This window comes from Diabrotica virgifera, chromosome 7 (assembly GCF_917563875.1).
Source record: "Diabrotica virgifera virgifera chromosome 7, PGI_DIABVI_V3a".
Classification (NCBI taxonomy): Eukaryota; Metazoa; Arthropoda; class Insecta; order Coleoptera; family Chrysomelidae; genus Diabrotica; species Diabrotica virgifera.
Window position 1 is genome coordinate 239,094,920 of NC_065449.1, and position 25,316 is coordinate 239,120,235.

The window sequence follows — 25,316 nt, forward strand, 5'->3', positions numbered from 1 at the left end:
GGAGCTTATATTGACGCCAAACAATTTTGTTTGTAACGTTAAATGGCCGTAAGGAATTTTTCATGTATGTGCTTTGTGTGGCAAAATAAGACATCATTGAGGTATTTCGTTAAAGAAACGTGTTAATTAAGAGATTTTTATTCGTTTTTGCTCAGGTGCTTTTTATTCCTTAGTGGTTGAAAATAAACATAACCTCAAAACTGTTTACATTCTAATCATTGCATTAAATTAACTCACCTGGGCAAAAACGAATAAAAATCTCTTAATTGACACGTTTCTTTAACTAAATACCTAAATGAAAAGTCTTATTTTGTCACACAAACCACGTAAACAATAAATTAAAAATTCCTTATGAGTGTTTTTAACATTATAAACAAAATTGTTTGGAGTCAAATATAAGCTCCTCCCAATTTTGTGAGGTCAAGACTTAGGATGTCCATTGCTCGCGGTTGAATAGTCCAGGCTTTATGGTCGCCCCCGTTAGGTAAATTATTACGTTTCGATTTTTTTGCACAAACTTACTAAAAAAGTGTTGCTTATAACAAATCCACAGGGTACCGGGAGGTGCCGCGGTCAGAAAATTGTTTAAACAATTTTCTTAAACAAATTCAAAAAATTAATTTTTTCAATTCGTTTAATTTTCTTAGATTTTTTGGGTTATTATAAGCAAAAAAGATCTCTTGTGATTTTTCTCTAAAATGTATCTTTGTTGAGTTATACGCGATTTAATATTTGAAAAACGCGAAAATAGCCATTTTGACAAACATGACTCAAGGCTTAATAACTCATGGGTTAAAAATTATTACTATGAAAGTTAGAAAGTGACCAAATCAAAGTTTAAAGTCCACCCTACAGGATCCTGAAGAAATTTTTGTCATTATTTTATTACTAAACTGTTATTTTTAATTATTAACAATGAGCGCTAACATATAGGCGGCCGTCAATAGTGAGTGCGAAAGAGATGCACCATTCCGGCCGTCTAATGGTGCATCTCACATTGACGGCCGACTCACTTAACGCTCATGGTTAACAATTAAAAATAACAGCTCAGTAATAAAATAATGACAACATTTCTTCAGGATCCTGTAGGGGGGCTTTCAACTTTGATTCAGTCACTTTTTGACTTTCATAATAATAATTTTTAACAGAGTTATCAAGCCATGAAAATGGCCATTTTCGCGTTTTTCAAATTTTAAATCGAGTATAACTCAACAACAGTCAATTTGAGAGAAAAATTACAAGAGACATTTTTGGCTCATAAATGACCCAAAGAATCTAAAAAAATTATACGAAGTGAAAAAATTTATTTTTTGAATTTGTTTTAACAATTTTCCGACCGCGGCACCTCCCGGCACTCTGTATATTTGTTATAAGGAACTCTTTTTAAGTGAGTTTGTGCAACAAAATAGAATCGGAATGTGTTACCTAACTGGGGCGACGATACAGCCTGGACTATAAGCTAACAACAATAATTCCAATTCCGGTCTCCAGTTACGTCATGCGATGCGCGAACTCGGACGTATTTGCGCTACGGGAAGATCCTATCTTGTTATTTATAGTATCATGGCTGCTGGTATTTGAAAGGAGGGTTCTCAGAATTACATTTGGCCCTTAAAGAGATGCATTGACAGGAGAGTAGAGAAAACGCCGCAATGCCCGCAATGCTGAGTTGGTGACTCTGTATGGTACTGAATACATCGTCAGACATTATAAAAGCTAACCGGATAAGATGGGCAGGTCATGCGGTGATCAGAGGAAGAAAGAGTGTTAAAAGACAGTGTTTTTTGAGATGCCAGACGGTAGACGAATTCAGTACGCCGTCCCAGAAAAATATAGAAGGATGATGTTGAAGCGATTTATCTAGGATTGGGGTACAAAAATGAGAAATGGAAGCGCAGGATCGTAGAAGATGTGAGGGCTATAGTGGATGCGGCGAAGACTCACCCGGAGTTGTACAGCCAGTCAAGAAGAAGAAAAATTTAATTTAATGTTGGATTGAATGTTATATGCTTTCGAATGGGATATAGATATAACGATGCTATTTTTTATCTAGTTACAAATGGGGAGAGAACAGGTCACACTACTCTTACCAACTTTCTCTTCTTTGATATTTACATCACAGCAGTGTCTCTACCAAAACAGTGAGTGAAAAGGACTAAACTGTGCACAGTTTAGCACTGTGGCAAAATGTATCTGGTGCATTTTCATTTTTTGAAGTTTTATCCCTTTATAAGAACCAAGAAAAGATGCAGCATCATAAACAGTGCAGTATTGTCAATTTAGTTTTACAAAGTTTAAATATACGTGTAAAATTGAATCTATAGGAAGCAGAATTGCCAATATTTCATCTTATGTAATGCAAGACCATAAATGCCAGACAGAAAAATTTAGATACCGTAATAAACTCACCAGCAACTCTTGCAAGCTTTCTAGCTGTTGCGCCATGATAGCCATTTCTTGTTTGAAATACTGAATGACGTCCTCAAAACTTTTTTTCTGTTTTATTAATTTTTTTAAATGGCATTTACATTCTTTTAGTTCATCCTAAAACATTTACGTAGTTTAAAACACAAAAAATAGATAAAATATGTTCAGCTTACAAAATAGTTTATCCAAACCGTCACAAAAACAATAACGTGCACCAAGTTATTACCTATTAGGTATTATCCTCAGATTAACATAAAATTCTGATCTTTCTGTGTTTATGTTGTTAATTATTTATAGATGATTTGTTCCTAGCCTTCTATTACCTCGTTAATGTTGGTTTCCTCTTATTACCGACTTCTTCCTTCAGTATTGGTCACTACAGACTACATATTGATGTATTTGCTTCATATTCTTCTTCATTTAATAAGATGAGAGTTGCGTCTTTGATTTTCCTCTTTTTGCTGTCTATTTTTTTCATGGTTATTCATGCATCTTTCCATTGCATTCAGTGCTCATTATCCCAGGCATGTTTGAATATCTGGGATATGCCAAAGTTTCTGTTTCTCATGCCATTCGTGCTCATTTATCCTAACACTTATTTGCAGACGCCTACGCAGAAATGCATGACACCTTAAGAAGAATTTGTATCCTTTTTTCAGTTTTGTCAAATTCCTTGTTTGTAAATACAATCATCATCATGACGATGCTATAGCACTTAGTAAATTGTAGGTTGTATATCAAAATTTGAGTTTTTAAAGACACATTAAATTGCAATATAAGCAAGCACTACAAGCCAAGCAACAAAAAATAAGCATTATAAATACCTCTGTACTCTTTAGTAAACATTGATACTTAAATAGTTGGTGATCTAGTCCTTCAACATCTTGCAGACTATTGTAATGGTCAACTTCTACGTTAAAGTTTAGTTCTTGTAGTTGTTCGTATTTTTCTGTCACTATGCCAATCTGTAATAAAAGTATAAATTATGGTTTGGTAAATGTTTTTTCTTTATTATGTTAGTTTTTCTTTTGATATCCGTTTTTTTAAATCTTGATGGTTCAAATAACTGGTTCTATTAATTTAATTACATACGTGTTAGATTACAAAATCTCATGAATGCGACGTCAATATACGAACTAAACGATGAAATTCGACATTATTGAAAACATTTATTTGTCTACAGTGCGTTCTCATAGCAAGACAGAAAGAATCAACCTAGTTATTGAATTAGTAAAATACTTGAGTATTTGTTTTTCATTAAGAGGATGGGTACGTATTTTCGGCTGCAATGCTATTCAAATGGGGATTTATTTTTTTCGAATCCTGAGAAAAGTAATAATTATTTTTGAAAAATTTAAACGCAGAATGAAAGATTACGTTATTGGCGAGGGCCGAAAGTCCCTGAGAACTTCTATATTGTTTATTTTAATAACTTACAGGGGTGAAAAACTAAGAAATGTAGTGTGATTTTGAATTTCAAATATCTTATTCAAAACAAACTTTTTATTTATTCTAAGGGACTTTCGGCCTTCGGTAATAATAATATAGTCTTTCTTCTGCGTTTAAATTTTTCAAAAATATTTATTGGTTTTTTCAGGATTCGAAAAAAATAAACACAATGTCCGTGGTAATATTTCCAAATCTATCTTTGTCATACAACGCACTCAGTCGAATAGAATATTGTCAGCATACTGTCAGTCAGACAGTGACAATTTTAAATATTTGACATGGCATCGGGAATATTTTGAGTTGATTAAATAATATTGCCTTGTGGGATCGGTACTCACCGGAGGGACCGCAGACGTTCGGAAACAATTAGCGTCTCTTTGCAAAGACAATGACGTCGACTTTGCAAAGTAACAAGACACTTACTCAACACACACACTACACATTACTCCCCTGACTTAGTGATAAGTTATACAATTACGTGGCTAAAGGTTCTAGTTCTAAACCAAAGCCAGAATCAGAGAAAAAAAATAATATTGATATAATATAGTGTATATGATAAATAAATGATTTAAGACGTGAACTTAATAAAAAGTTATTTATTGTGTATTATTTGTGGAAGATCCAAGCAGGTATTTTGTTGTTAAAAATGTTCAAAATTGTAAGTGTTAATATAATATAGTGTATATGATAAATAAATGATTTAAGACGTGAACTTAATAAAAAGTTATTTATTGTGTATTATTTGTGGAAGATCCAAGCAAGTATTTTGTTGTTAAAGATGTTCAAAATTGTAAGTGTTCCATATCATCATCATCAATGGTGCTACAGCCCTATGAAAGAGCCTGGACCTTCCCAAGTCTATTACGCCAGTCAGTCCTATCCATTGCCAACCGTTGCCAGTTTGCTGCGCCTATTTTTCTCCCATCCTCATCTACACCATCTTTCCATCTAAGTTTTGGCCTACCCCTATTTCTACTTCCCACAGGTTGTGACATAAGGATTCTTCTAGGAGGGTTGTTATGCTGTGATCTTGCTAGATGTCCTGCATATCTTAGTCGTCCTATTCTTATAAGAGATACTACGTCTTTTCCACCAAATATATGTTTATATCTGTGGTATACCTCGTAGTTGTACCTCCTCCTCCAAATACCATTTTCACAGATGCCACCGAATATGCCTCTCAGGATCCTTCGTTCAAATATAAGCAGAAGGTTTTCATCTGCCTTGGAAATGGTCCATGTCTCCGATCCATATGTCAACACTGGTTGTATAAGGGTTTTGTATATGGTTATTTTTGTTTTTTGGCTTAAGTTTCTGCTTCTCATATGTCTACTCAGTCCAAAATAGCATTTGTTCGCTAGGATTATCCTTCGCTTGATTTCTTCTGTCATGACGTTTTCCTTGGTGATCAGGGAGCCTAAGTATGTGAATTTGTCCACCACTTCAAAGGTAGAGTTATCAACAGAGAATTGGTGACCGATGTTTATGGCTCTATTGTTGGGTGTTGATGCCACCATCTTAGTTTTCTCCTCGTTTACTGTCAGGCCCATATTTTTTGAGGCATTTGAGAAGGTGGTATACATTTCTTCTAGTTTGCGTGTTGTGCGGGCAACTAGGTCCACGTCATCGGCATATGCCAAAATTTGGGATGAAGTGTTCCATATATATTATTAAAAAATCACTTAAGCACTTTTCCTCTTTTCTCGATTGAGTATTAGTTTTTGTTGTACATATAAATTATTACAATCACTGAATACATAGTTAGTGAAAAAATTATCACATTTATTAACTGAAATAATAAATTTGCAATTATAAAAATAACAGTTATCCAAGAACATTAAAAAGCCATCTCTTTAAATTAACGATGACATTTTCAAGTAGAATGACATTCTAGTAATGTTTACATATCCATACCAGTGTGAATTTTACTACACGTAATTTGCCGTGTAAAGACAGAAAAAGTAGGGATACCCGTAAAATATTTGCGAATTATTTACCGATGGCCTTAATGAGGTTTTGGTCTGAGTCTACCTTAACATTGAATGTATTTTCCGTTGAAGTTTATAGTCACCTTAAGCAAATTAAATCATCTACAATACTTTCCAAATCTTAATTTGATTTAAAATATAATTTCTAACTTGTAAAGTAGACCGATTTATATGCACTTAATAATATTAGAAAATTACCTGATTCATTAGATCTTCCTTTTCCAAGTCGTTATCAGACATTACTTGAAGAAGCTTTTCTATCATTTTTTGATGCTCAATCACCTAAAATGCATTTATTACATAAAACAGTAAAAAAACGATGTATTTCACTTACATGCACTTACTATGTTCTCTACTTTCTGGTGGAAACATGCAGACAATAGTAGATAACAAAAACTCAAAAATCAAAATCGAAAATATATTTTGTAAAAAATAAATACATTCTAAAAATACACTGGGAAGAAAATTGTTATTGCACTGAAATTAGAATTTATAAAAATGTTTCTACATGTTTAAAAATGCTTTTTTTAAAAAGTAAATATGATTTCAACGCAGCACATTTTCGCCTGTCATAGTCCTAAGCTAAAGATGACAACTAGGCTTACGTTTTTTTCCAGTTTTAGACTTACATTAAATCTTTTCATTTCCGTCTTAGAGGTAATACTTGACCTTTCTACTCTGTATATACATGTAAGGAAGATCATAGCGCGCTATTAAATATTCTAGAAAGTATAGGATTAGACTCCCGGCTTCTCCAGGTAGCGGTGATAAAGATTCTAATGATTCAGTTTTAGATCCAGATTATTCTGACAAAGAGATTTACACTAAGGAGAAAAAGCCTACATATACTCATCTGACAGTGACTTAGAGTCAGAAGTACAGTCGGAAAAATGAAAGAATAGGGCTTTTCATCGATTGTCATTTGTTTCGAGCTTCTGTCATGTGTCACATAATATTAATATATCTTCGTCATACGTCTTTGGTTTGTATCATTGTATATACCAATAACGTATGACGTAGATATATTAATATTATGTGACACATGACAGAAGCTCGAAACAAATGACTGTGAAAGAAAAGCTCTATACGCTGTGAGCTCGTACGTAGAGGGGATATTTACAAATTCGCGAGCGCCAGTAGTGACGAGTCTGTAAACCTTTACCGGAAATTTGACATAAATGTCAAAGTGATTAATTTAAAATTAAAAACATTAATTATAAAAAATATTAGTTGGTCAAAGCTATGGTATATATTTTTACCTTAAATATACTTACGTTTTAAATACTGAATTTAAGTTTTTTTAATGTTCCGTAATATGTAATTAAAAATTTCTATTAATCTTAGCGCCATCTACACGATACTTGTGAAAGTATCCGAAGTAAGAAATTCATATGTTATCAATAGAACGTCAAAATGATTAGCAAAATCTTAAAAAAATCGATTACAATGTAATTACATTTTTGCGTTATAAATATTAAGCGATAACAATTAAATAATAAATTTAAAAATTACCGGTGAAAGTTGAATTAGTAGTCCGCTAGGAGCGACACTAGCGAAGCTCAGAGCGTATACCCATGAACGATCAGATCAATCACTTATTTTGTATTTGCTGTCTTTTTCTATAAATAACAAACGTTTGTTATAGAAAAAGACAGCAAATACAAAATAAGTGATTTATGTGATCGTTCATGGGTATTCTTTCATTTTCCGACTGTATTATAATGTAACAAAATATTACTTTTGACCGACCCTCGTATAATCGGTCCCATCTCCACACACACAGAGCCACATCGATGTTTCTGGATAAGACGCGATGCAGCGGGGCAGAACATATTGTTACAATAATAGCAAGGGCCATGTGAATGTTTTATCGTTCAAAAATGGACGGCCGTAGCTTAGCGGCAAGATACTGGCTTTATCAGTCAGAGCGCACGAGTTCGAATCTCGGCACCAAAATTTTCATTTGTAAAAAATGATACCAGCTGTTCACCGTGCTTCGGAGGGTATGGTAAGCTGTCGGTCCCCCTGGGCTAGTGTGCATCGATACTAACTACTTTAATCAGGGTTAAAGATGCAATGGCGCCGGGACCTGTCCGAAAGGATCTCCCTGGCAAAAATGTCATACGATATTATTATCTTTCAAAAAGTCGGCATTAAAGTGGTACAAAAGGACTGATCTAAAATCAAAGGCACTTTCCGTATATATGCTAACTGAAGTTCCAATAAGAATCAAAAGAGGACCTCATTTGCCAAAAATATGATACAAAATTATAGAAATAATGTTTTCTATATGTCATCAGAAATGTAGTTTGAAATAAATGTTTTTCTCTTTCACAACTTTTCTTTTAGTGTGTAGATGTAGAGGTAGACACTTTACCAGTGATTTCAAGGTTCTGGTAAATGCTCATGGCAGTACTACACTTCGCTATGTGCTATTTGTTATGCGGATACGCTGTATGCGCCCAAATATTTGACCTTTGAAGTGCGTCAAAACCGACAACTGGACGGATAGGCGTATTTGCTATGCGTGCTTACTCGCTATGCGCGCATCTTGTCGAATGAACCCTCCATACTTCGTCCTATGCGGCTGAATAAGGCGCATAACAAATAACACAAATGTGGTTTCGCCCTCTGGTAGCAATAATTACCACCGCACAAAAGAAAAATCTGAAGATAATTTCCGTTTTTTTTTCTTTGAGGTTTTTCTCTTTCTCAGTGTTCATTTAATAGTTATTTATGATATAAGTGTTAAAAGTACAATTTTAAGGCACGCATGTGAAGGTTTGCAGAATGAGCGAAGCCAATTCTGCAATTCACATAAGTGCCTTAAAAATGTACTTTTAACACGTATATCATACAATATTTTTTCTACAAACGCAAATTCTTTAATTGCGCAAATTGTATTATTAATATTATTGTAAATAAATGAAATATAAAGATTTTAAGGTTTGCTTTCAAAATTTGACATTTCACTTTTAACTGCAGTGCCTTAAAAATTTTAAAGCACATGGTGCTTTAAAGTGACATTTTTAGTCTATCACTTGGAGTGCTTGAGGATTTGTTGGGAAATCGTGCATGAATGGTATCACCTAAAGTTGCTTTCTTATTCAGTATTGTTTGACATTTCATCCTAGAAAGACTTAACTCGGCACAACATCTACAAATTATTTAGCTGTATTACGACAATAGGTGTTCAATGAGGAATGTGTTTCGTGAGCAAAAAAAAAATATTTTCCGATGAGATCCGTTTTTGGCTTAATGAGAACGTGAATAAACAAAATGGCCGTATTTGGGTTGATGAGCAACCCAAAGAGGTTCAAGAGTTGCCAATACATTCAGAAAAAACCACTGTTTGGTGTGGTTTCTGGACCTGTGTCATCGTCGGTCCATGTCTTGGACCGGCCAGAATGTTACTGTGAATGGAGACCATTATCGCGTCATGATAACGGAATATTTGGTACCAGAAATTGAAGTTCGTAATTTTTAACAAGTTTGTAGAAAAAAATAATTTCAGTGCGTTTTGCAGTATTGTTATTTCTCTCATCTTTCTGAGAAACAAAGTGATCATACTCATAAGAAACATTTTTACTAATTCAAATTTCTTAGTACGCTATAGTGTTACTAAAATTTAAAAAATACGTTAAAACTTAAAAAATCAAATAAGTTAAATAAATAATAATCGCTAGGAACATTTCCGGTTGATTTGTTTGACAACTCAAAAATAATAATTAATAGAAGCGGTAACAAATAAACAAGATTTTTTGTTTAAGAGGTAGATTAGTAAACAACAATAAATAATTTTCACATTTTTTTGACCTTAGTAGATGCTAATTTTTCTGATAATTGAAGAGAAACTCAAAAATACAAATCTAGACTAAATCATGCACATTTGTATTTACCAAGATGCTTAACTACTCGCGAATAATTCGTTGCTCTTACTTTGCTTGTTAATAGTTAAAAAACTGGGAGTTGCTTGTAATACTAAATGTTAATAAATAAAAAAACTGATATTAGAGTAAACACTGGACGTCAAATATCATGCACTGGTTTTTCGTTATTGTTCGTGGGCTTTGTTTCAGACAGGCCAAACCATCGTGACGCCCATCCCACACTCACATTGTCGTCGTGTTTCTGTTTGGTATTGTCGAGTTCATTTTTTGCAGTGACTAGTGCTTCTTGTAGATTGTTGATGGTAGTTCTTTGACGATCGATCTAAAAGGATTTATTATGTTAATTTACAAAAATATTGTGTAAAAACGTTAGACAAATTGAAGCGTTTATTTTAAAAACAACATGTCCATTTTTCGCAAATTCAACTTGTATTTTTCTCATAGAATATTAGTTTCTTTATCCGTCTGATACATTCAGTTGTGTAAAAATCTCAGATATCCGGAGTAAACTAAAGGATGACTCATTTAGAGGTACTTTTTTCGGTGGGGATTTGTTGGGAAATCGTGCATGAATGGTATCACCTAAAGTTGCTTTCTTATTCAGTATTGTTTGACATTTCATCCTAGAAAGACTTAACTCGGCACAACATCTACAAATTATTTAGCTGTATTACGACAATAGGTGTTCAATGAGGAATGTGTTTCGTGAGCAAAAAAAAAATATTTTCCGATGAGATCCGTTTTTGGCTTAATGAGAACGTGAATAAACAAAATGGCCGTATTTGGGTTGATGAGCAACCCAAAGAGGTTCAAGAGTTGCCAATACATTCAGAAAAAACCACTGTTTGGTGTGGTTTCTGGACCTGTGTCATCGTCGGTCCATGTCTTGGACCGGCCAGAATGTTACTGTGAATGGAGACCATTATCGCGTCATGATAACGGAATATTTGGTACCAGAAATTGAAGTTCGTAGTTTAAGTGACATTTGGTTCCAAAAGTATGACTCCAACTACCATACATCCTGTGAAACCATGGCTCTACTGAGAAAACGGTTCGGTGAGCAATTTATTTCACGCTTCGGACCAGTGATTTGGCCGCCTATATCCTGTGACATCACACGTCTAGTCGTTTTCCTCTGGAGCTACCTCAAGTCCAAAGTCTACATGAATAAACCGGCTACGATTGAGGCATTGGAGGCCAGTATTACTAGAGTCACTGGTCAAATACCAATCGAAAAGCTCAAACTCGTCATCGAGAATTAGACCTTCAGAATGGACCGTCTTAACCGCAGTCGTGGTCAACATTTGAAAGAAATTATCTTTAAGAAGTAGTTGTAAAGAATGGTTCTATTTTACGACAATAAAGATTTTCAAATAGAATTAATTATTTTCATTGTCTTTTCTTTTTTAAAAAAGTACCTCTAAATGAATCACCCTTTACATAGAACATTTGGATACTATTAGAAAAACAACAAATGTCTGGGAAGTTTTTCTTGATTTGCCAAAATTTTAATTTTTGGACAAGTCTTGTTTGTCAAATAAACGCTTCAAGTTCAAAAACATACATTAAAGATAATAATTTGTGAGCGTTGTGTATTTTTTTAACCGTAAATGGTGCACCGGTGCCATCTGTCAGAATTATATGACAAGTTATACCTTATTCTCAGACAGGATACTAATGTTACAAATGGATGGTCTTATGCCAGAGTGAACTATGTACCGGGTGTCCCAATAAGAATGGCTCTCGGCTATATCTCAGGAACCGTTTATAGTAGAGCTTTGAAATAAAAAAATTTTAACAAAAGTTGCCTCAGGAAAAGCCTGGAAATTATTTTCATAATTGTGGGTCTACCGCTAGAGGGCGTAATTGAATATCAAAAATAAAAAAATCTAAATTTTACAAAATTTTCCTAATGAAGGGGCACTGGAAATCCGATTATTGTATTCTTCATAAAATTCTGCGCATATTTGATTTAACAAGTTTAACTCTACCTTTGCAAATAAGAGGTGGGGGTGAGTGGGAACCTTGTTATGAAAAAATGGCTGTAAGTCCGGTTCTGCTAAATCAAATTTTGAAAACTGGGTCTTGTTGAAGACAGATCTTTTTCTTCAATGTAAGCGTGATAATTTTGAACCATCCTAATAAGTAATAAGACAGTTGGGAGGCGTTATTTATTTTTTTTTAGAAATCTAGTTTTCTTTGGAAAATATTAAATACAAGTATGCATTTTTAATCATACTTCATAAAATTAGATTAAATTAGCAATAGAATAGGGAAAACCGCATGTCGATACCTTTTTTCTATCTCAAGATATCTCGAGAAACGTGTAAATTTTATACACAACCGTTACTATCACCGGTAAACTAAGTTAGTGAAAAGTAGTGTGCTGTGGAAAAAAAACAAAATAACATTTTCCAGATGTCAACGTATAAAAATATAATTAATTAAAACAACAATATAAAGCGAAACAATACTATTAAAATTAAATATAACAGAACAAAAAGAACTACTTAGTGACGACCTAAATATTCAAATTGTTGCCATCATACACTACTCTAGAATAAATTATCCAGAGAATACTAAACGCCATTCAAAGCATATCGAGAGCAGAAATTGAGACTGCTGTTCAATCTACTCTTGAAAGAGTAAATGTTTGCAACGAAAATGATGGGCAAAAATTTGAACGTTTATGTCATCACTAAATAGTTGTTTTTATTTCTTTGTAATAGGGCTTTTCAACGCTTCCCATTTGTTTCGAGCCTCTGTCATATGCCGTATAATGCGTGTACAATATTAATATACGAGATATGAATGAGGCTCGAAACAAATGAGAAGCGTTGAAAAGACCTAATATACGTTGACAGCTGGAAAATGTTTCTTTGTTGTTTCCATAGCACACTACTTTTAATGAATTTCGTTTACCGGTGACAGTGACAGTTATGTTTTTAAATTTACACGTTTTGTAAGATATCTCGAGATAGAAAAAAGGTATTAACATGCGGTTTTCGCTATTCTGTTGCTAATTTTATCTAATTTTGTAATATGGTATTAAAAATGCATGTTTGTATTTAATATTTTCCAAGGAAACCTAGATTTCTGAAAAAAATTAAGTAACGCCTTCTAGCTGGCATATTACTCAGTAAGTTGGTTCGAAATCATAACTTTTACATTGATGAAAAAGATCTGTCTTCAACAAGACCAAGTTTGCAAAATTTGATTAAGCAGAACCGGACTCACAGCCAGTTTTTCATAACAAGGTTCCCACTCACCCCCACCTCTTATTTCCAAAGGTAGACCTAAACTTGTCAAATCAAATATGCGTAGAATTTTATGAAGAATACGACGATCTGATTTCCAGTGCCCCTTCATTAGGAAAATTTTGTAAAATTTAGATTTTTTAATTTTTGATATTCAATTACGCCCTCTAGCGGTGGTCCCACAATTATGAAAATAATTTCCAGGCTTTTCTTGAGGCAACTTTTGTTATAAAATTTTTTATTTCAAAGCTCTACTATAAACGGTTCCTGAGATATGGCCGAGAGCCATTCTTATTGGGACACCCGGTACATTTTATTTGTTTTTACTTTTTCATTGCCATTATGGGGCAAACTTGTGTTCTAAACTTATGCCAAAATGAACTATGTGAATAAAAGAAAACATTAGCTGAAAACTAATAAATTCTATTTAGCAAAAGATTGGTAGTACTGGTAGTCATATGCCACAGTGAACCATCATCCAGTCCAAGATGGCTTCCCGTGCACATAGTTCATATCTTCATCACATTGTTGATAGAAATTCTAGTGAAGATGAAGTCGCTGATTTCAGTAGTGGGTCTTCAGATGATTACCATCCAAGTTCTGATTCGGATATTACAGAATCAGGTAAGATAATAATATTTATTGATATAAAATATCAGTATAAAAGTCTGGTTATGTTTTGGATTGTTTCTTTTGCCAAAGTGAACCCTGTGCGAATTTATCTCTTGCGGTGTCCGCTGGGAGCGCTTGTGAAATATGAGCAGTTGTACCAACGTAAGAACATAGTTTTTACCTATCTATATTAGAATTAAGCAATATATCCCATCATTTTTGTATTGGAATTGCAAAAAAAAAATAAAATCACATAGTTCACTTTGGCAAAAGAGAATGAAAATTATCTGTCTTATGCATAGTGAATGTGTGTTTGAAAGTATTTTTTATGTATTATAACATAAAAAAGTAATGTTACTTGTAAAATATTTACTTATATTAAATATTAATATTTTGTGACTTTTACAGATGGAAGAAAATACCAGAGGACCGGAAGAGTTCCAAAACAAGAAGAGAAAATTTGATCCTAAGAAGTGGAAAAAAAATATTCGCAAGCAAAAAAGGGCAGCTGGTAAAGAATATATGAATACTTCAGGTACTGTCGTACACTCTAAATCTTTTAATGAATATTGCTGCAATTGCAAAATGAAATGCCAAAATACGTTTACGGCACAGCAAAAAGAAATTTTTTTTAATTTGTTTTATAATGAGTCACAGTCTTGGGAAACTCAAACAAGCGTAATAATTGGTGCTGTAAAATGTAAATCGATAACAAGACGTCGTAAAAACACTGATATTAAAAAAAACAGGAAATCGTGAATTTTATAATAATATCTGTTCTGAAATTTATGTGCCTACACAATGGCATAACATAATTTCAAACTCAAGGGTAAAAAAGAACAAAAGAAGTTAAAGTAGTATGCATGGAAAAAGAGGATTTCAAGAGTATGGATGCATTAAAACAAAATCTGGTAAACCGTAAAAAAGACTTAGATGAACAAAAAGTAGAGTGGTTACAAATAAAACAAATGAAATTTACTCAAGACCCTCCAGGAGTTATGGAATTCAAATACACACATAACAAAGAGACGCAATTTTATTCAGTAAATCTAAATAAGAGATTGAAAGGCCGACCTGTAAACCTAGCGTCTTTAAACTTAGACATTCTTTACCGTAAATGAAGAAAATTAAGTCAAGCAAAACTTAATGATATCAGATCACTTTTGCAATTCGTACCACCATGCTATCACCAATTCTACAGTAAACTGTAAACTTCAACAAAGTGAAGTATTGGAAGATGACATTGAAGAAGAAAATGACAATAACAATGAAGAGGAAGATGAGATGAACAATGCGATCTAAATATTGCTACTATTATTGGTTTACACATTTGTCTAATTTAATTACTCATCACTTTTGTATTTTATTCTTATGTATTGTTAGTTTTATTTTAATGATGTATTAATAAACCTGATTACAAACAAAAAGAACAATTTATTTATACTTCTTATGCCAGACAGAACTAAATGCTAAAAAGTTTTCCAAAGTGAACCATGTACTGCAAAATCTAATAAAAGGGCTTTAAAAGTAAACAAAAACATGTGCTGTTACTGAAAAATTTAAATAAATGTTCTTTTGAATAGGTCTTATAACCTTTTATACTGTATAAGATATTGTAGCGGAAGAGAAATCTTGGCCGATCCCCGTATAACAGTAAACACCTCGAGAGTGACGTAATCGGATGTGCTAGGCCTCGCCGGAGAATTCTGGAAGGTACGTCACGTAGGCGGAACAAGCCGATAGCTCGAGATGGGAGTCGATTGTTCCAGAATAACAACTGGGTATAAATACGGGCATATTTTGTAAATAAGTTTAGTGTATAAGATAAATTCGTCTGTAACTTATATAAATAAAGTCGTATATAAATTACGAACCGCTAGTTTTATTGTAATTAGAAGTAATTACACTAATCACGCTACAGTTGGTGTCGGTGTTCGGTAAACTTAGTGCGATATAAATAAGTGAATTACAGAGAGACTTTAAAAGACTTTTGAACTTTATTCGTCGGGAATAACCGGAGTGCGTTAATTGTTCGGTATTCGGAAAGACTTTAAAAGACTTTTGGACTTTATTCGTCGGGAATAGTTAAAGTGCGTTGATTGTTCGGTATTCGGAAAGACTTTTAAAAGACATTTTGGAAAGTACGTGTGTGCCGACCAAAGATGTTGCTACGAGAACTTACAGTAAAACAGCTCCGTGAACAGCTAGAGGAACGGGATCTGGACAGCAGTGGGCTCAAGATAGTCCTACAAGCACGACTCGAGGAAGTCCTAACGAAGAACGGAGATGATCCAGAGACGTTCCACTTCCAGTCAGCAGAACAAGCAATCTTATCGAAATTAAAAACTGTTTCTGAAACGATTGATGATACTTCTAAGATAAGCAACGAGAAATTTGAAAGTGTTTCTCAAAAGATCGATGAAACTTCTAGACAGAACAACGAGAAATTTGAAAGTGTTTCTCAAAAGATCGATGAAACTTCTAGAAAAAGCGACGAGAAACTTGAAGAAGTTTGTAAACAGAACAACGAAAAACTTGAAGAAGTTAGTAAAAAAAACAATGAGAAATTCGAAACCATTTCTCAAAAGATCGATGAAACTTCTAGAAAAAGCGATGAGAAATTTGAAAGTGTTTCTCAAGTAATAAAAGACGTTTGTAGACAGACCGACGAGAAATTTGAAGAAGTTTCCAGAACATTCGATAAGATACAGAAAAGTGTAGACGACAATAAAGAAATGCTAGAAGAGAAGATCAAACAACTAGAGAGCATGATAACTGATACAAAAGTACAACCATCAGTTAATGCAGTAGCTTTAGATCTTGTAGTGAAGGATGAAACACCGAGAGACGAAACATCGCATCATATGAGATTTAAATTACCACCATTCGATGGGAAGTCCTCTTGGTCCATATACCTTAGACAATTCGAAGCTATTGCGACCGCCAACCATTGGACCGAACAAGAAAAGGCTGTTTCCTTGACTGCTGCTTTGCGAGGTGATGCTGCAGATATATTAAGATCAATTCCTAAGGGTCAAGAAAAATGTTACCAGACCTTGTTCACTCGTCTAGAAAAACGCTATGGAGATGCCCATCTACAACAAGTATACAAAGCACAACTGCGAAGTAGAACTCAACGAGCAAGTGAGAATCTGCAAGAATTTGAAGCAGATGTGACTCGTGTGGTGCGGTTGGCTTATCCAGAGGTGCCAGACAGTGTTTTAGAAGAAATTGCAGTAGATATCTTCGTCAATGGGCTGAAAGATAATGAACTACAGAAAGCTTTACGACTAGCAAGGCCGAAAGTTTTAGATGAAGCACTTGCTATTGCCTTGGAACACGAAGCAGCTAGCCAAGCTTCACGAAACAATCGAGTAATAACCGTGGAAAAAGGCGATAAGAGAAAAGATGAACGTTTGGTGGAAATGGTACGGAGGGTGATTCGTGACACGATGCCTAAGAGACGCATGAAGAGGGCTGGAAGAGTTGGTTCAAATACAGATGCTTCCTCGATACGGCCATGCAGGGAAAGTTGTAATCACCGGCTTAAAGTAGATGAACAGCTTTGCCCTGTGAGACGAACTACCGTCGTTAATGAGCAATGGCAGCCACAACAGTTACAAGAAGCCCAAGAAGATGATCCATGTATAAAAAGAGTATTGGATTGGATGCGGCAAGGTGAGAGACCTAGTTGGCAGAACATTAGTGCATGTAGTCCAGAAGTCAAGGCCTACTGGAGCCAATGGAATTGCCTGGTACTAAAAGATGATCTTCTGTACAGAACCTTTGAGAACGATGATGGTACAGAATCTAAGCTTCAGTTAATTGTACCTAAAAGTAAAGTGTCAGAAGTATTGCGTCAGTTGCATGACGGTACATCAGGTGGACACTTTGGTATTACGAAGACTCTGCAAAAGGTTCGAGAACGGTTCTATTGGGTGAACTGTAAAGATGATGTAAGAAGATGGTGCCGAAAATGTGAACTGTGTGCATCCGGTAATGGTCCGGTTGGTAAAAAGAGAGCACCCATGAGACAGTACAATGTTGGAAGTCCTATGGAAAGAGTAGCTATCGACATTGCAGGTCCATTTCCAGAAACCGATGCTGGAAATAAATACATCCTGGTAGCCATGGATTATTTTACAAAATGGACTGAGGCCTATGCATTACCAAATCAAGAAGCTGCTACCGTTGCAGAGGTACTTGTTAAAGAATTCTTTAGCCGATTTGGTGTTCCCTTGGAGATCCACTCCGACCAAGGGCGAAACTTTGAGTCAGCTCTTTTCCAAAACGTTTGTAAATTGATTGGTGCCAATAAGACCAGAACAACACCCCTGCATCCTCAATCAGATGGGATGGTCGAGAGGATGAACCGAACGATGGGTAAACACTTGTCCAAAGTTGTATCTGAACATCAGCGAGATTGGGACCAACACATTCATTTATTCCTGATGGCCTACCGCTCGGCCGTAAATGAAACTACAGGTCAAACACCAACCTGCCTGATGTTGGGTCGTGAAGTTCGGTTGCCCTGCGACCTAGAGTTTGGCTGCGGACCTTCCGAGGAACATGTTGCAGGCGAAGACTACGTTGACCGCCTGAAATTACGAATGAACAACATTCATGAACTTGCCCGACAACACATCCAGATAGCCAGTGACAGAATGAAAGATCAATATGATTCTCGATGCAAGAATGAAAGCTTCGAAGTAGGTGATCTTGTCTGGCTTTATAATCCGCAACGTCGTCGAGGCTTATGTCCTAAACTGCAAAGACAATGGGAAGGTCCATATGAAGTTAAGAAGAAAATAAATGACGTAATATATAGAATTAAGAAGTTGCCAAACGGTAAACCAAAAGTTATTCACATAAATCGTCTTGCACCATATGCTGGCTCAAATGAAACAGAAGAAGCACGAGTCCTCCAACAGGAGATGAAAGATGTCGCACAGCCAAGTTTTAATCAATTTATGTCAAATTACGCAGCAAAAAAGAGTGCTAGATTCGGCGTGACCACAGAAGTTCAGCAAGATCTGTTTGGTGTTCCAGAAAACGTCTCTCTGGCCCACTGTGTTGCCCAAGACCTCGAGATGACTAAAGGAATATCGTCCGTATTCAATAGAAAGTTCGGCCGCCTGGACGAGTTAAGAAATCAGCAGCCTAAAATTGGAAGAGTACTGCGATTGGAAGATGGTCCTCGATCTTTGCTGTATATGGTGACCAGAAAGTCTTATACGGACACGCCAAGCTACGAGAACATATGGCGTGCTCTAACTAATTTGAAGAAAATCGTGTGTAATTATGACATCAAAAATTTGGCTTTACCAAAAATAGGCCATGCAGTAGAAAATCTGGATTGGAAGATTGTGAGAAGCATGCTTGAAGTGGTCTTCAGAGGAACTGGTGTACAAATCACTGTGTGTTGCATGAACCCGAAGATGTCGTACCCTTCAAAGACAGTAGACTGTTATTTCTTCTTGAAGGGTGTATGCAGAGCTGGAGAGTCGTGTAGATTCCGCCATCCTGGGCCTTCATTTAGAGTTGCTGATCGAGACGCTCAGATCTTAAGAGGGGAGCAGTGTAGCGGAAGAGAAATCTTGGCCGATCCCCGTATAACAGTAAACACCTCGAGAGTGACGTAATCGGATGTGCTAGGCCTCGCCGGAGAATTCTGGAAGGTACGTCACGTAGGCGGAACAAGCCGATAGCTCGAGATGGGAGTCGATTGTTCCAGAATAACAACTGGGTATAAATACGGGCATATTTTGTAAATAAGTTTAGTGTATAAGATAAATTCGTCTGTAACTTATATAAATAAAGTCGTATATAAATTACGAACCGCTAGTTTTATTGTAATTAGAAGTAATTACACTAATCACGCTACAATATTATACTATATCGTGTATATTTTATAAAACCTGTATAACTTTAAACTGTCGTACTGAAAACTTTCAATTTTGGCTTTTGGTTCACTTTGGCTTGAGACCATCCAAATACAAACAACAATAACTGTGAATGTACTACAGGCATATGCACCCAGAAGACTATGAAGAAAAATAAATACGAAATGATTTAGAAAAAGTATTGGCATTTACACAGAAACAGTTGACAGAAGAAATACTGAAATTCATTGACTAAAGAAGAGAAGTCAGAAATAAAGATCAAAACGAATACAATCCGCGCCATAATCACGCCATAATCCGACAGAAGATAAGACATGCGAAAACACTATTTCATAGAAAAGAATGTAATGAAATTAAACATTATGAAAAGAAACATCATACATTTCACCTGCACAAGAAATTAAAAAATCGCCGGAACAAACGGAAACAACTTACTATCTCAAAGTTTAAAAAGACAAAAACTCCACTCTGATGTTTTTTTTAACCATGAATATTTTCTCCTATCTGGACATCTAGTCCAGGGCGCATCTGTTTTGAGATGGACGTTGAGAGGTGACTCATATTTTTTGCAGAAATTGCTTGAAATTAACTCATATAATAATAATTAAGTTATCCTCCCGCTCAAAAAGGTCCGGAACATTGTTTAAATAATCAAAATATCAAAAAATGAAGGAAAAATTCGATTTTTTTCTTCGTTTTTTGATTATGCCTTTAAAAGTATTCGCTTCTGAGAAAAGTTGCATTGACAAAAAAGTTGCGTAATTAAATTTCCTACAATGTAGGATTGGTTGAAAATTTTAAAAATTTTAAAAAACAACGACACCCGACTTGGGCGTCGAAACGTTAATAAAATCATTTTTAGGTAAAATTGTGGCTTATTTCCCATTTGAATATACTTGATTTTAAAAATTGTCACCCTTGTTGCAAAATAGCAATAATTGCGAAGAAACCATAAAAAAACAAGTATTCGCATTTTACGTTTTTCAACCATTTATGCTACACTTAGGACCTTCATATTTTATTCAGAAAAACTATATGATACAATAAAACAATACTGTAAATTGCGTTAAGATCGGTTCAACAGATTTTGCAAAATAAATTTTGAAATCCAGCTTTCCCAAAAGAAATTCATTTTTTCAAAATGTTGCACAACTGAAAATAACGCAGGTAGCAAGTTGAATTTTTTTTAAATATAGAAGAATACTGTACCTTTCATTTGCAATTTGCAAAATTAAAATCGGTTAACTACCACGGCGTCAGGATTTTTTTAAATAAACATTAATTTTTGGTGCTACACGCAGGACAGCGGTGTTCGATTCACAGAAGCTGAATTCCACCAAAATTTCTTCCAATCTTTATTTAATATATTATTTTCTTACTCTATATTTTGTTGTATTTTATATTTTAATTCCACAAAAAGCAAACTAATTTGATTATTGTTTGTGAAATATTGTTTAAACAATTGCATATGTTTAAAAATAATAATCTTTCATTCTCTAAGTTAAAATATATGAACAAAGAAAGTTTTTGCTAAAAAAGTGTTATTTCAAAGGACAGAGTATGTGTTTTTATTTTGCAATAAACAAATTTATTTATTTATATCGAAATGTACTAAAAATTAAAATTTATCAATATGTAATTATCAAAGGTCATTGGAATGCCCAATCAGAGCAAACGTATCCGCTCTCCTGCGCGCAGCACCAAAAATTAATGTTTATTTAAAAAAATTCCTGACGGCGTGGTACTTAACCCATTTTAATTTTGCAACTTGCAAATGAAAGGTACAGTATACTTATATATGTAAGAAAAAATTCAACTTGCTGTCTGCTTTATTTCCAGTCATGCAACATTTTGAAAAAATGAATTTTTTTTGCGAAAGCTGGATTGCAAAATTTATTTTGCAAAATCTATTAAACCGATCTTAATGAAATTTACAATATTGATTTATTATATCATAAAGTTTTTCTGGTTGAAATATGAAGGTTTTAAGTGTAGCATAAATGGTTGAATAACGTAAAATGCGAATACTTGTTTTCTTATGGTTTTTTCGCGATTATTGCTATTTTTCAACAAGGGCGACAAGTTTTAAAATTTATAACTAATTCTATGTTGTAGGAAATTTAATTACGCAACTTTTATGTTAGTGCAACTTTTCTGGAAAATGAATACTTTTAAAGTTATAATCAAAAAACGAAGAAGAATATCGAATTTTTCCTTAACTTTTGACAGTTTGATTATTTAAACAATGTTCCGGACCTTTTTGAGTGGGAGGATAACTAAAATATTATTATATGAGTTATTTTCAAGCAATTTCTGCAAAAATATGAGTCACCTCAACATCCAAATGTACTAATATTTTTACAGATGCGCCCTGGTCTACTCTGCTTTCTTCAATTTTCCATTCTATCAAAAACCTTAAGAGCTCATACTGTCTTCCCAGATGCATATGTCCTAGATAACTGGTTGACCAACATATCACAAAATTACTATGGTTTGTTTTTTAACCAAGAGGAGTGATTCAAATTTACCGCGCTGTATTGCTTGTTTGTAATTGGTGCAACCGCAGGCAAGTTTACGCCACTGTTATAAAATTTTGACACTAATGACATTTATCAAATTTTGACACTAGTGACATTTCATAGGTTAATTAAGTTATATCGGCGATTTTTGTGTTTCCTGTGTTATTCCTTTAATTTTTCGATTGTTAGTCTGCTTTTATATAAAAAGCAGTTGTTTTTGGAACTCTTTAGCGACATATTAATTTAATATAATATTTATGGATTACCGTTGAGGGCCGACTAGATCAACCAAAAAAGAAGATGTATTTGGTTATTATTCTAGTGACTTTCTTGGGTGTGAATCTGTCTTTTTAGTTTACTCCTCCTGGTTAAAAAATAAACTATAGACAGTTGAGACTGCGTTCAATAAATAGAGTATACTTTGTTCTATGGTCCGCCTTCAGATGTCACAATGACACCCCTTCCCTGACCGATCGCCCTCATTAACTTAGTAGGCGTAGGTAGTAAACTGAGCTTCGTTCTCTACAATGATATGTAAGAGCAGAAAGCCTAACATAAGTTTACGGGACCTTGTATGGTCAGTTCTGATAGCTACCATAATGCCAACCGATGGAAGTGGACCTGCTGTGAACGGTGAAATAAAAATAGACCAGAAACGCCAGTAAAATTTTCAAATTAAATACACCAAACCTAACTAAATATATACATTTCCTTACCTCCATTTTAAATTTCTCTTCACTTGCTTCTAAAACATTAATTGTGTTGGTATATAAGTCTACCTGCATAAAATAGAATATATATTAAATAAAGAAAAAGTAGTGTACTATTCATGCATTATAAAAAATGTGTTGACGGCTTATTAATTTATAAATTTGATAACAATGATAACAAATATAATATGTTGTTGTCTTGTTGTACGCAGGTAAATGAGCTTTTACAATCAATTTTAGACGAGGGAAGATTTAAATTACCTTTGTATGGCTTTCTAGTTTTGTAAATTCGAAAAGCAATAACATGCTTTTCAAACGGCTATTAAAAAATGTTATTAGTGAGAAGTCATAAATCAGACAGGTGTGTAGAAAGATTTGTTGTTTATAACGACAAAATAAGCTCTGACCTGATTTTAATGGCGATGTAAATAATATTTCTTGGAATATATATACAAAATAGTCTGATTTATGAGGTAATAAAGTTTTTAAAAGACATTTAACGAAACTTTTTTATAATAAAGAAACATAATAGCAATGATAAAAAAGAGATCAATTATAATTTAATTTATATATTACTAGTCCAAAGTTTAACATTTCTGAGATTATATTAGCTACTAAAATGTTTAAGTAAAGCAATATGAAGGTACTAGCAGATAAATTGTATATAAAGCGGGCAAAAGCTAGTAGATTTTAGTAATAATTAAAGCAACATAATATGTGTAAAAATATAATATCTACTCACGGCCATTTGTAAATTGTTTGCTCGTCTTTCTGCATCCTGCGTTGAAGTCTCCAGTTCCGTAACCCTACTCTTCAATTGTTGGATACATGCACATTGATGTTCATTATCAATCCTCATTTCTGATTCCTTACTTCTTAAAATATCTAGTTGTTTTTCAACGAAGTTTAGCGTGTCCTTTTGTGATTTTATGATTTCTTCTTTATTATCAATCTACAACGTTACACAACACATTAAAAACACTTTAATAATTATGTTAACGTTTAAATATATTAAGTACTAATGTAAACCCCCCATTTCAGTAATATTTTAAAAACGTTTTTCAGTCTTGATTAGGTGAGTCTACACTTTAAATTTTTCAAATATTTCATACATCCCACTCTACGGGATGTTTCAAAAAAAGGTGTCTTTAGGATAAGTAAAAAACTGAAAAATAATTGGGGTTTGCTTAGTAAACTTTTTTTGTAACGCCAACCGTTTTCAAGGTACAGAGCGTTAGATACAAGCTGAAAGAAAAAAAATTACACGATTTAAAAAATTTTTTTTACGATTTTACGAATAGGTATACCTACTATATGTATACATACATTCATACATAGAAACTTAATTAGAATAAGCGAAAGTTTTACTTTAATAAAATATAAAATATTATCAAAATAAAACTTTATCAGATTATTAGATTTCCCTCACCCTTCTTTGCTCCGGCATCCGTTTGGCTTGCAAATTTTTAGAAGCCACGAAGGTATTACCAGAAAAATGGTCCCAATAAAATTTTTATTTTGATATTATTTTATACTTTATTAAAGTAAAACTTTCGCTTGCTTTTAGCAGATGTCGCTACGACACCCATGCCATGTTATTTCAACCTTCTTTGCTCCGGCATTCGTTTTAGTTCAGCCGATATGTGAAACAATTGTGCATTTAATGATAGAAGTATATACTTTGGACCACATATACTACACATATAAAGGTTCAAATTTAGATATGAGGCCATCTCAGATTTTGCCTTTTACAAAAATGGCGGGCATTCAAAATGGCGACTATACATATGTGACTAATAGCACGATAACTTTTGAACGAGACGTCAGATTTCAACCAAATTTGGTATATAGGTTCTTTTTTGATGTATAAGATCGAGGTCTTGAACCGGGAGAATCGGTTTGCCAGAAGTTGTGTTTTTCCTGGTTTTTATGTAAAAATATGTTGTTTTTTTTAAATTATTTTACCCTGTATGTACTATTTTTGAAGTTATACTTCTTTACCGGCGATAGAGGGTGAATTTTTTATATGGTAAAACCTAGCGACCGGGCGCATGCGCATTATAACTTTGTTCTGATTGGATGTTCAAATGACATGTCAAAAATTATTCAATATGGCGGCTGTGGCACAGCTGTAATTTGATTATTTATGGTTGTTGCGTTTTAAAATTTGTGTGAAAAGAAACAACAAACAAAAGTTAGTTAATAGTTATACTGCCTTTTTAAATAGTTTTCATATACCTATATTTTTGGACTTTTGGACTATTTTGGACAAGGAAAACTCATTCTAATTTGGTAAGTAGTTTTTATTATAATCATATTGTAATTATACATTTGGATTAGGTTGAAATACATACATTTATTTTCTCAAGAATGCGGATTTTAGAGAGAAATCCCAAATTAGGTTCGATTTTTATTTTTAAATTATGATTTTTTGGCGTAGATTTATTTATCTAGTAGGTATGTAATGCTTTGATTTACATACTTAATTTGATTACCAACAAAAGTTCTACCAATCTTCATCTAATATATTGTTTTCTTACTGTTTTTTTATATTTTTATAT

The 25,316-nt window shown here is 33.9% G+C and overlaps 1 protein-coding gene across 6 annotated transcripts in view; it reads right to left on the reverse strand.

Annotated features, from left to right (window-relative positions):
• Nucleotides 1-25,316, reverse strand: part of LOC114328083 (probable DNA double-strand break repair Rad50 ATPase) — a 105,483-nt gene that overhangs the window by 29,411 nt on the left and 50,756 nt on the right. For 4 of the 6 annotated variants that reach the window (XM_050655557.1, XM_050655556.1, XM_050655555.1 and 1 more), the window contains 6 exons: nucleotides 23,498-23,707; nucleotides 22,762-22,824; nucleotides 9,981-10,076; nucleotides 6,063-6,146; nucleotides 3,252-3,392; nucleotides 2,410-2,544 (listed from right to left, as the gene is read on the reverse strand). In XM_050655557.1, coding sequence (XP_050511514.1) covers nucleotides 2,410-2,544; nucleotides 3,252-3,392; nucleotides 6,063-6,146; nucleotides 9,981-10,076; nucleotides 22,762-22,824; nucleotides 23,498-23,707 — 729 coding nt within the window. The remainder of the gene's footprint in view (nucleotides 1-2,409; nucleotides 2,545-3,251; nucleotides 3,393-6,062; nucleotides 6,147-9,980; nucleotides 10,077-22,761; nucleotides 22,825-23,497; nucleotides 23,708-25,316) is intronic. The other 2 variants (XM_050655558.1, XM_050655559.1) reach the window with 2 other exon arrangements.